This window comes from Sebastes fasciatus, chromosome 5, assembly GCF_043250625.1.
Source record: "Sebastes fasciatus isolate fSebFas1 chromosome 5, fSebFas1.pri, whole genome shotgun sequence".
NCBI lineage: Eukaryota > Metazoa > Chordata > Actinopteri > Perciformes > Sebastidae > Sebastes > Sebastes fasciatus.
Genome location: NC_133799.1, coordinates 4,132,744 through 4,145,002, shown reverse-complemented (window position 1 = coordinate 4,145,002; position 12,259 = coordinate 4,132,744). Strand labels below are relative to the sequence as shown.

General features: G+C 41.1%; 1 protein-coding gene across 4 annotated transcripts in view; it reads right to left on the bottom strand.

Annotated features, from left to right (window-relative positions):
- The window catches only part of camsap2a (calmodulin regulated spectrin-associated protein family, member 2a), a 59,995-nt gene that overhangs the window by 45,773 nt on the left and 1,963 nt on the right, over nucleotides 1-12,259 (bottom strand). For all 4 annotated transcript variants that reach the window (XM_074634582.1, XM_074634583.1, XM_074634584.1 and 1 more), the window contains exon 2: nucleotides 6,799-7,058. In XM_074634582.1, coding sequence (XP_074490683.1) covers nucleotides 6,799-7,058 — 260 coding nt within the window. The remainder of the gene's footprint in view (nucleotides 1-6,798; nucleotides 7,059-12,259) is intronic.

The window sequence follows — 12,259 nt, the reverse complement described above, 5'->3', positions numbered from 1 at the left end:
ATTACATACTGGCTGTGACTTCGCCGAGGACAGAAAGTACTTGGATGGGCTTCCCTTCCACCCTGCTGCTTCAGCTCGTCTTTGTTCGTAAGATCAAGAGTGGAGGAAGAGAATAGGGACATAGGAAGCTAGTTTGATGTCGGGAAGTATTTTTTTCTGCCTGGCTGGTACTCAGGTTAGCTTTCTGTACTTCACTGTATGTGTGTGTGTGTGTGTGTGTGTGTGTGATGCAGCATCTTAGAAATGCCATCTGCCTGTTTGAACGCATCCAGCTCTTCAGTATTCTCTGCCTCAGAGCGCGGCAGTGTTCTCTCAGTACATAGCTGCACATAACAAGCACAGACTGCGCATACAACATATGCAAGCATAAGCACCCCCACTCTCGCACCCACCTACACACAACACCCTGCCTACTGGAGTGTAACCATGGCAACGGAGCGCCTGCCCAATAGGGGTTGTGATGGAGGAAGCAGAAGAGAGGGAGAGTAACAGGAGGAAGTGTATCCACCTCTATTCATCCATGATGCAACACAGGAGCTGATGAATCAATGAACTGAACTGCCAATTTATATTAATAATCTTTATATATTAAAATGTATATGTAGTGATTGTTCACGTTTATATTTACAACAATATTAGAAATGCCTGATGAATGATTGGTAGTAAAAAAAAAAGGCTTTTACATTTACATCTATTACACTTTATATCTATATAGGATAGTTTCGTCAAAGATATCGATACATATTAATGGATATTTGAAACGGTTATGTACAACACTCATTTTCCGCAGAATTGATACATGGGTACCAGCTGCACTTTCCTGACACACACACACAAAGCTATTATCTTTCAACAAAAATAAAAAAAATATGCACTCAGAGTTGTGATAATTTCCCCCAGTGGTATCAAAAATGGTATTGAATATTGATATTTTTCAAGGTATTGTGTTGAAGTTAGAGATGTCAGTATCAACGCACCCTCATACAACGGTTTGTTTGATATCTCATGAAAAGTTTTACTCACTTTTTGTGTGTTTTCCTGCTAATATCCAGCTACATGTGTCAATTTCCGCTCGTTACATGCATACAGTCTTTTCAAAATAAACTTTGGTCTTAACAGGAGACAATTTGGTTAGGTCTTGGCAACACAACTACTTAGATTGTGGTTTGGGTTAAAATAATTATGGACATGGTGTAACTTGAGTACGGAAGTTACGTGACTAATAAATCAACGTTGACTTGTGGTTTCACCGGGGGTATAAACACCATATTGACCGACCCATCCATCCCGACCTTCTCCCTATGCGGCGTTTAACAGTCGATTACGTGACTTAAATACAAATTGATTTTTGGGATATATACGAATTGCAGTGCATTATCTTTCGTAGGGATAGCTAAAAAACAGTGTATGAGACGTGCCTGCGTGACAACACTAATATAGGGGGACCTCTGATATTGACAAGTCATAACATCATTAAGCAATAATAATAACTGAATAAGAGTGATTTTTTATCGGGAGCTGCTGCAGTGTTTGTGTACACATGTTCTGTTTTGTTACACAGCTAATGTGACGGGCCTGTGCTGTAATATGTCACCAACAATTAACCAGGTCATTCCTTTTCGGCATGGTCCTCACTACAGGTTAGGCTAAATGAGTTCAAGTTAACAAGAGAATGTTTAAATAACGTGCTAAAACATCTTCTGTGTTACTCCGTGCGGTGCCTTAAATGTACTACGACTGGCAAACAAGCCAGCAAATTAATTACAGTACCATAATGTGGAAACAACTCCCATTGTTTCCACATTATGGTACTGTAATTAATTTGCCATAAGGCTTACAATACATTTAAAAAAAAAAATCCAGTGGTTTCACTCTAAAGCAGCATGGTTTCAACAACAACTACAGAATAAATCGGTTTATGTATACATTAGAGATGCATTTGCAATTAGGGTTGGATTTGAAAGCGTTCTCTAACATAAGTGTGACTGTAAACCTGTCTGCTTTATAGCTTTTCTGACATACAGTCACAGACACAGTCTCCTTATAGCCTATAAAGCAACTTAGAAACCATATAAGGTGCTATGCCTCTTACTCTCAGTAGTTAAAGCATACCGCCATGATAAGAGTGATTTATACAGGACATTAAAACCTCTTGGCATCAACATGACCCATTTACTTCAGCTTTATTAAATATTAAAGCTGACATTCAAGGTTCGGCAGCTTGGAAGAGCATTGATCCTCACCGTGACGAGGTCAAGGAAGTAAAGAGCATCCCGAAGTTACTATCCTGTGTCTGATCGACGGGCTTTTCTCCAGGAGACTGTTAGTGGTGAGGCAGCTTCAGATCGTGGCACATTTCGTCATGTGGTCAGTTTAGATGATGGTCTAAACAATAGCCTTCTAACATTATTGGTATTTCTTGTGTGAAATAGTGACTGTGACTTCTTCCTAAATACGTTTTATTTCAGAATAAAATATTTGTTATCCTATATGATGTTCGCAGATGCAGTCTTTATTCCAAGTGAGGTCGCCTACCTCTGCGTTACCAGACTGCGTGAAATCCTGCTTAAGATTCCCCAAGAAAAGGCTGGATTTACTCTCTTGTACTTAATGTATTTCATAAACACCTACCATCTACTGAAATCCAAAACAGCAGTCCTGCATTTTTGCAATGGTAATTTGAACCCAGTGAAGGGAAAAAACATTGCTTGTCCCTTTTATCATTATCACTGCTGATGCGCCCTTGAGCAAGGCAATTAACCATCAGTGCTCCAGTGGGGCTGCTCTGTATCCAGCAGACTGTATGAACGAGGAGCAGAGCGTTGGTGCAAACGAGTGTTCATGTTGATCGAAACAACCCAGAATAAATGAAAGGGGACATATCGTGCTCATTTTCAGGTTCATACTTGTATTTTGGGTTTCTACTAGAACATGTTTACAGTCTTTAATGTTCAAAAAACACATTCTTTTTCTCATACTGTCTGTCTGAATATACCTGTATTAACGCTTCCCTTTTAGCGCCTGTCTCTTTGAGGCCCCTCCAGAAAAAGCCCAGTCTGCTCTGATTGGCTTGCGAAAAAAATATGGTGCACCATCGCAAAGGTAGTTCTCAAGCTGTGGGCGATATATTCTAATGAGCCTGAATGTGACATAGGAAGGGGAGCCAAATCTGAATGGCTTGTTGAATTGCATGTTTTTTGATAAGGCAGCCCATAAAAAACTGACTTGGTTGTCTTATTTCACATTTTCCAGATACCCAAATGTATGTGCCCATATCTCCCCTTTAAAGGTGCAGTGTGTCGGATCTGGCGACATCTAGTGGTGAGGTTGCAGACTGCAACCAACTTAAATTTCTCCCGTGTGTCAAGCGTGTAGGAGAACTACATTGGCCGACGCGGACACGTGAATGGCTCTATCTACAGCCAGTGTTTGGTTTTGTTTTTCAGGTGATTATACTCTAAAGAAATCATACTTATTATGATTATTATATTCCATTTCTGCCAATAGATCCCCATAAATGCTACACACCGTTCCTTTACGTAAAATACTAAATACCAACCACTGTTTCTATATATTAACCATACATTACACTTCTATGCCACTAGACATTGTGCAATTAGGTTCTTGCACACACTCAGGATGCACTTAACAACACACTTGCACACATTCACGTGTCGACATTCATGCACAGAATTTATTTTCATTCATTCCTTGTTTTTTTTGGATCTTGACGTCATTCCCCTCCCACTCAGTGTGACGTCTCTTTACATCCGGATGTTGATTCATCAAGCCAAGATATTGGTCTTTAATTCAATAATGTTTATTTGCTGGTTATGGTGCTCAACTGCTATATTACTCCCTGATCACAGCTGCACAAAAACAATCTGGAGAAACCGACATGCAACTCATTTTCATTATTTTGATTGTTCCTTGTGTGATTTGAACAACGCTGATCACACAGCACTGAATCGAGAACTAGCATTCACAGCCTTTTGATAATCCATTTGAGCTTATTACAATGCTTGCAGCGGTGCTTCACGTGGGCTGTAATGTGTAATGCTAGAATAATATTTTCAGATCTCTCTTTCAGCCCACCTCCACATCCCTCCCTCATTCTCCGTGAGCAGCAGCACTATACAGGTGGGGGAGAGCGTCAGCGATACAGAATGTGTGTAGGCGACTGAGTGGGCGGTTATACTGCGATCATCCTCACATGTGGGGATCCGTCACATGGCTGAAGACAGAAGGATGAGTGGGCAGAATGGTGACAGAGGGGGGACAGAAAAACAACATTAAAATGCAAAGTCAGTTTGGCAACCTACTGAAAATGTCAGTGCATGTTCTCGGTTGTGACATGTGTCAGACAAGACATCTTAGTCTGCTGCTGACTGACCTACTAAAGCTCCCTCCAACATCCGCTGAAGTTGCTTGCTCTGAAAATTCTTATGCAAACTGCCGAGTTAAAAAAAAAAAATGCTTAAAATGCCATGAAGCAGCATTTAATGACACTGCTGGATCTTATCCAGAGCAGCTTACAGTTAGAAGAGCCGTAGAGGTGCTCAGTCTCTTTGCTCTTTCACAGTCTGCTTCAGGAGTAAAACCAGTGATGTTTTCCTGTCAGGACAGCCTATCAAACCATCAAACCAGCCTCCATTCCTCTTCCAGAAGTTTTCTTTTCCCTGCTCTTCTCGCAGACTCTCCACACCCCCACACGCAGAGCTCAGCCTGCACAGCTTCTGGTCACCTTGTCAACCCTTCGTTAGATGCTGAAGCAGTTTCTAAATAATAGATGATCCCCAACTGAGCTGTCATTCCAATGTGCAGCAGCAGGTAATCCACGTGAACCGTCTACAGCACAGATATATAACATGTAAAACTGTTTTGTGGAGGGCGGTTGGGGAGGTGGATGGGTCCAACAAACACAGGACTTTCAACCAGGAGACCGGTGTTTTGTTTTGTAAGTTACGTTAGTGCCGTTTGTCACGTGTTTTCCATACTTATGTTACGTTGTTCTCATATGCATTGTACTTAGTTTTCGTACTTTTTTTTAAGGCCAACCATGCCGTTTTTCCTTAACCGTACTAAGTGGTTTTGTTGCCCCCTGCTAGTACTGCACCTTCATACACATAATATTCACGCCTCGACGAGGCAAAACGTGACGCTGACACGCTATCCTCTGGTGGACAGACGGGTCTATTACACCCTTTGGCGTGAGACCAGATTGCGATACGAGGTAAATTAAGGTCATTTTAATGAAAATGATGGATAATAAAGGAGTGGAGGAATGCTAAAAGAGGAGGAATGAATAAAGATGGAGCGAAGATGTGGGAGTAAAGTAAGGAAATGGGAATGAAAAGGGACGGAAGATGGAAGGTGTTTGGGAAATGTTATGGGTTGAAGGGCAAGATGGATGCAAAGGGAGGCACGGGATGATGTTGGGGCGGTGGCGGCAGAGGGGGAAGAATATAAGGATAAAAATACCCTGAAAGGAAAGTGAAATGGCAGAAGGTAGTTTCACACTCCTCTAGCAGCTCATTTTCACATTCAACAACAACAACCTGCTTAGTCACGCGCACACACACACACACACACAAACACAAACACACACTGTCACTTTCTGGCACACCACTCAGTCATGAACTGTTGAAACCGGGTTAAAATCAAATGTAAAACCCTTATTCAGCTTTGGACTAGAAAATAAAGTCAGTAATCCTGCAGACCAGACAGTAATACATGACAATCCCTCAGGTTCATGGCACAAGCTGTGGGTGCTGTCGTGTTAAGAAGCTATAGAAAGCATGGACACACACAATGTGAGATACGATTGTACTAAAATACCTGTTGTCTTCACAAAACAAAGTGCTTGGAATGTAAACCCTGACCAAACTTAAATAACTTTTGTATTTGCATAGAAGGGAAATTAAAAGCAGCAAGACTCTACTAACAGACTGCAGGCAAACTGTGTGCTAATCGTATCTCAATTGCAACTCACTGAAGCAATAAAGCCTCCTATTGAGACTTCGCCCCCAAATAATGAGGATCCCTCATTCTCACTCAACAGGACGCCTGTAAAGTCAACTCTGAAGTGAGCTCCAACACAAAGCCATAAAGACAGTGAGAGATGAGTGGGTGCCTTGAGGTCGCAGTCAGCTTGTGCTGTTTAATTGTTGGTTTCAATCCCTAGACAGGTTTTGAAAAACTTGTATCAGGAGAAGTGAATAAATAACACCCCTTCTGTTTTTTGTTTTCACTGGTTATCCGTTGTTGCTGTGTTGGTTTGATGCACTTGTTCACTGGGTTGTAATGATTTTGTATTATCTGTTTCATAAAATGTGTAAAATTGTTGTTATTATCCGCAGTTTAGACTTTATAGAGTTAGGATGCAGCAACATACCCAATCAACCAACTTGTACATGAGTGCATGCAAAAATATGTGAATGTCACCACTTCCTGTTCTCCAGAATGTCCTCTTTCCTGGTTGATTAGAGTTTAAAAGACAAGCTGGGTGGAATGATGGAATGAGGAAAGACACATGAAATATGTTTCAGAGGAAACGGAAGGACGCTATCACTGTACGGTACAGGACTGGTGCCAAATTCTACTGCTGGGTATTCACAAAAAAGAGTTGGATGAGTTCCTAGATGTGATGACCGCAATGACATCTTAATAACTTGATTCTCACAAGGCAAAATGTTTTTGCGTACAAGCCAGCAAAATGATTAATTTACTGTATATCCCAACCGCTATCTCGTCAGCACCCCTGAAATAAAAAAAAGAGGATTTACAAATCTCTCTTACCATTTGCAGAGGCCTCTTTCGAAGGTCCCTCTCGGTGACCAGCCTCTCCTGGTCGGTGACGTAGAGTCCACGCTGAGCCAGCGCCTGAATGACGGCATCGTGGCCCAGCAGGGGTTTGGCTGTGTCACTCTTCAGGACGAGGCTGCCGGCCCTGCAGTAGAGGTCTGCGGAGAGCAGGAGGCTGGCCACGGGAGGCTTCAGATGCTCCTGCTCATACTGGTCTGTGTAGAAAGGGTCCTTTAAGTCTGCTGGGATGCTATCTGTAGGATGGAGGGGAGAAAGTGGGATTCTGGGTAAGAGATTGTACTAACTTCCTGGGACGATAAATGAGAAGAACATACTAATATGTTAAATTTGAGGCACATTTGCACTTTAGATATTAGCGTGGTTGCAACCAAGACCACCACAGTTTCTAATTTCCTACATCAACAAAATATGCAATGTGAACTGAGATGTGAACTGAGGATTCATGCTCTAAAATATGGAAAACAGAACCACTTTGACATGTCTTTCACCCATTTCTCACAAAGAATTTGAATTCTGTAGCAAACAAGGGAATAAAAAAAGGTAAACTTGAGCTTGATGTTTATGGAAGATTTTTTCCACTCGATTCTCTGCCATGTTTGGCAAGTCTGCTTCATTTCTCATCGCCATGCTTTGACGATATCTTGACGTGGGATATGTGTGGATAGACTTGGGCGTTGCTATAGCAACTGCAGGAGGAGTGGAACCCGATCGATTCATCTAAGTCTGTATCTCTGCAGCTTCCAGCTCCCTGGGAACACCCCTCTCACTGCCTGCCTCATCAAAGAGAGAGCCTGCATGTGTGTGTGCATCACCTCAAGCAAGTCCACTGCAGGGGGATCCACAAAGAATTCAAAAAGCTTTTTTTATTGCTTTTGTGTCATATCTGTCTTGCCAGTGTTTGCTGAGCTGGGAAGCATTTTTATAAACCACTGCTTGACAAAAGAAAATATGGGTATTGTACCGAAAATATCAGCGAGAGCCGAGCCAATGCAAGTCCTTCTTTTTCTATAACAGATTAAAAAAAAAGAAAAAAACTCATGATTAATTGGTTTCTGTGCTGCTGCTGCTGCTGCTGTGTGAAAACACTTCTGCACACACTCCAGATGTAGAGCTCACCACTGTGTCAGCAGCAGGAGAATAGATGTTAATTTTGATAACTGCCTGGGTGTATGCAGAGAAAAATGTGGCATGCGGTGACAGCTTTACACTCCCCGACACGGCTGCCCATCCTCCAACACACACACACACAAAACAGTCAATGAATCACCTGCTTAGACTGAACATTATCAACAAGGTCATCTACAGATGGACTCTGTGTTATTATGGAGCAGAAATGCAGACAGCAGTAGCGACTATCTAGGTTATATCCTTTTCCTGTAAGTACTTTATTCATGTTATTGATTACAACAAAGAAATTAATCTCGTCTCTGTCACACCCCACCCCCTCCCTCCACCCTCCACAGGGAGGTCAGAGGTCAGGCTGAGCTGCAGAGCAACATGCCTGGAGCTGGTAGCATGTCAGCATTTACTCAGGTCATTTACAAAATGCATTTAATTTCATGATACTTCTCTCAACATGCAGGCTTTTCTGAAGCCCCGACAGTGTCTTCCTTTATTTGCTGGCCTTTTGTTCATGTTGTCACTGATAATGTACCTGCTTGGTAAAGATGACTACAAGGTCAGGAATGTTTGTCTGTTGTGGCTCCGTTTACTGAGCTTAAAAATCTCATTACTCTAACAACTTATATGGAATAACTACAAGAGTGTTCACATCAATCCACAGCCATCATTTCAGACAAAAAACTCAATGTGCAAACATGTCATCAGATTCATTTGATCACACACTAGATAATTTTTACTCCAGTTGCTATTTATCTTCTAATATTTAATTACATTTGTAGTGATTTAGCTTTTACTTATGCATGGACGTCTGTGAAAAATTGCTTCACATTCACAACGTTCTAGTCCTCAGCTGTTGACAACAGAGCAGAACCGCTGTTGTTTGTGAGTTTAAAGGGGACATATTGTGCTAATTTCCAGGTTAATTTTTGAATTTTCTTTAATGTTCAAAAACATATTATTTTTCTCATACTGTCTGTCTGAATATACCTGTATTCACCCTCTGTCTGAAATGCTCTGTTTTAGCACCTGTCTGCAAAGTTAGCTCTCAAGCTGTGTACAAAATATCCTAATGAGCCTGAATGTGACATAGGAAGGGTTAGATTTAGACAGCCCATAAAAAATGGACTGGGTTGTCTTATTTCACAGTTTGTGGGTTGGTCGGCACTCCAGATACCCGAATGCATATGCATAAGCACTGAAAAAGAGATTTTCACGATATGTCCCCTATAATGCATTCAACGAGGGCATCTGTTTAGTACTCGTTAAGGGAATGTGGAGAGAATTACACTAATTCACTTTTGCTCCCAACATTTTAGCCAGCATTCAAACAGGACAGCTTCTGATCACAATGGATCTTCTCTGAGTTCTGCTTATGAACCAGAGCTGTATTGCACAATAAGCACTGGCATCAGTTTGTGCTTGATAGATGATCAGCTGCACAGACTACATCTTGCATCTACTAGACTGCATATTCTTGATGCCCTCCTGCATTGGTGTAATGAGGCAGATGCATGTGAAGTATTCAGAGCAGCGTAGGCAGCGATCTGGAGATGAGCCCGCTCGCTCTCGCTCTCTCTCTCTCTCTCTCTCTCTTCCTTGCACTCTCCCTCCCTCACCCCCTCTCTCTGGAGAGCTGTATTTTTGGAATCAGCCCATTTCATTCAGTCCTGATTGAAAATACACAGAGGATCTGCAAGGAAGCTCCTGTTTGCTGGGCTATATTTTACAACACGGTGCAAGGAGTAATGTGCTCAGTGGCTACAGCAGCAGAACAGCATTATGTCTGCACTGTTCAGACAAACAGAGCTGTATTGGTTATTTTAGAGCTGATGTGTTTCAGCCCATATGAACATTAAGCAGGTATATTGTAATAACTACAACAATGGGGATCGAAATGAATGATATAAGGAACGGGGAAAGAAGTATTTCAAGTCTTGCACTTCCAAGTTATTTAGATGGCCCACCTAAATTTATGTTTTTGTATTATCTTTTATCAGTATTTCTCACTTTTAGTCATATCGAGTGCAATCATAAACCATTAATTGGGGGCCAAACATCTCAAATATATTCTCAACCTGTGGGAAACATGTTATGGAATGAAGTGATTTTGTTTTTGAGGTTTAGTCTCGAGTAGGCAAAATAAATTCTGGTATGAGAAGATGAATAAGCACAGAGTATTTCTAAGCTCCAATTTACACTTCGAGCTGCGTAGAATTGAAACGTGGTGAACTGCACACTGACTGTATTTCCGAGGCCCCTCACAAAGTGATCTGCCTCGGGACTCAGCTTTAGACTAAAATCATTTCCACTTCAGTGTTAGTAAACGGAGCAAAGGCCTCGTTTAAGCCCAAACTGCTGCACATTTTCCCGTCTTAGTGGAACATTTTGTTTCTCCAATGATGTGATGTGTCTCTCCGAACACCAATCAAGTTGGCTATTAAGCCAAAATTATAACTCTGATTCAGGTAAATGACAAACATTCAGTTACTGTAATGGCAACGCTGAAATAAATTCATATACGGGCACAGGGTGCCTGCAGGATATGTGTCGTCACATGGAGAAAAAAAGCAAAATTAGGACACTGAGTGCTGCGGTTCAATTATTAGTTCAGCCAGTGACACTTGCCAAAAGAACTGATCATCCTACAGACAGTTTAATAAAAGGCTGCAATAAACACAGCTGGTCCTTTCAGGCATTTTCTGACAAATTGATCTCATAGAAAACAATAAATTCCCCAGAGTATGATGAGATTACATACACAGGAATATTATGCATATGTTTACAAGGAGTTTTTTTGATATGACAGATCAATCCGCTTCAGATCAGTGTTGGGAAACTCAACCAAAGTGTGTGCATAGTGGCAGCAGCCTCAGTGTGACACACACAGGTATATTCTCTTTGAGCTACTTTAGATATTAGGAGGGCATTTATTGAGATTTTCAAGAATTCAATATTTCATTGTGCTTTATTAGGTTTTGCAGTACGGAATCTTCTACAATGAGCTCTAAACTAAATACTGCACATATAAATGTAGATTAATAACTAATAAAAATGAGCTGTGTCAGTGGTAATATAGAAATGATTGAAAGAACTGATGTAAGGAATGCAGGAAATGTGGGTAGCATATATTTTCTTCTTTTGGCCAGGAGCCATGTATCGCAGTTTTTAATTATAGATTTATGGCTATGCGTAGTAGAAGCATGATGCCAATCCTACCAGTTATTGCACATAAATGGCTCAGAAGGAAAGTGATGCCCCTCTGTTTCCACTGATGCCACCTTATCAGCTCTGTCACCAAGCATTACATCAATGTCCTGTGCCGTGGACTTAAGAGACTGTCCTGTAAAACTGCACACTTATTTCAAAACTCTCATCTTATTTACATTTTTAGCTGCTTAAGGGTGAAAATCGATGCCATAACCACATGACAGACATCACAATTTAGGACATTTCCACTCTGAAGGCTAAGAACCCTCATTCACAAGTATGTTAGATGGTGATTACCTTCAGTAGATATATGGATATTGTTAAAATGTGACTTGTACACAAAGTCACAATAATATGAGTTGGGTCGTGACAGAGATGAGTTACTGTTACTGTAAATCCATGTTGTTGTAATTCCCACTGACGGACAACAGAGGGTGATAAAAGTTACACAAAACACACCTTAGGTAATTTGGTAATTTATAAAAGAGCACATCCATCCATCCATCCATCCATCCATCCCAGGTTAACTGATACAGTACCGTGGTTGTACAATCAAATAGATTTCACAATACAAAAAAGGTTGTCTGTGAATGCACGTTCCATTTCAATTCACCATTCATTTATACAGTACAACTTCATAAAAGCATCATTTTTCATCATTCAGAGTGTTGAACCTTTTGAGTGGTATCTCAGCATCAGTGCTTTGCAGTATAGTCTAACAAAAGCAACTAGATGTGGAGACAAGAAAAGGATATTCAACCTCAGGTAAACAACCACAGCACTAAATCAAATCAATTTTGAAGCCTATAGGATGACGATGTGTGAGGTGAGGTTCTGAGCCTCCTCTCTGTCTATGTATTATCCATACTAGCCAGATGCTGCACTGTTGAAAATGTGGGTGGCAATTGCATTCCCTGCATTAGGTCTCAATTAAACCTGCAGTAGGCAGAATGTTTTTGGCATCATTGGGCAAAAATAACCTTTCAGCATATTGTAATTCAAGTGTTCTGAGAGAAAACTAGACTTCTGCACTTCTGCAGAGAGAGAGTGTTCCTATTGGCTGTTCATTCAACAGAGGCAGCTGTAAATCACTTGCGAACTCCGA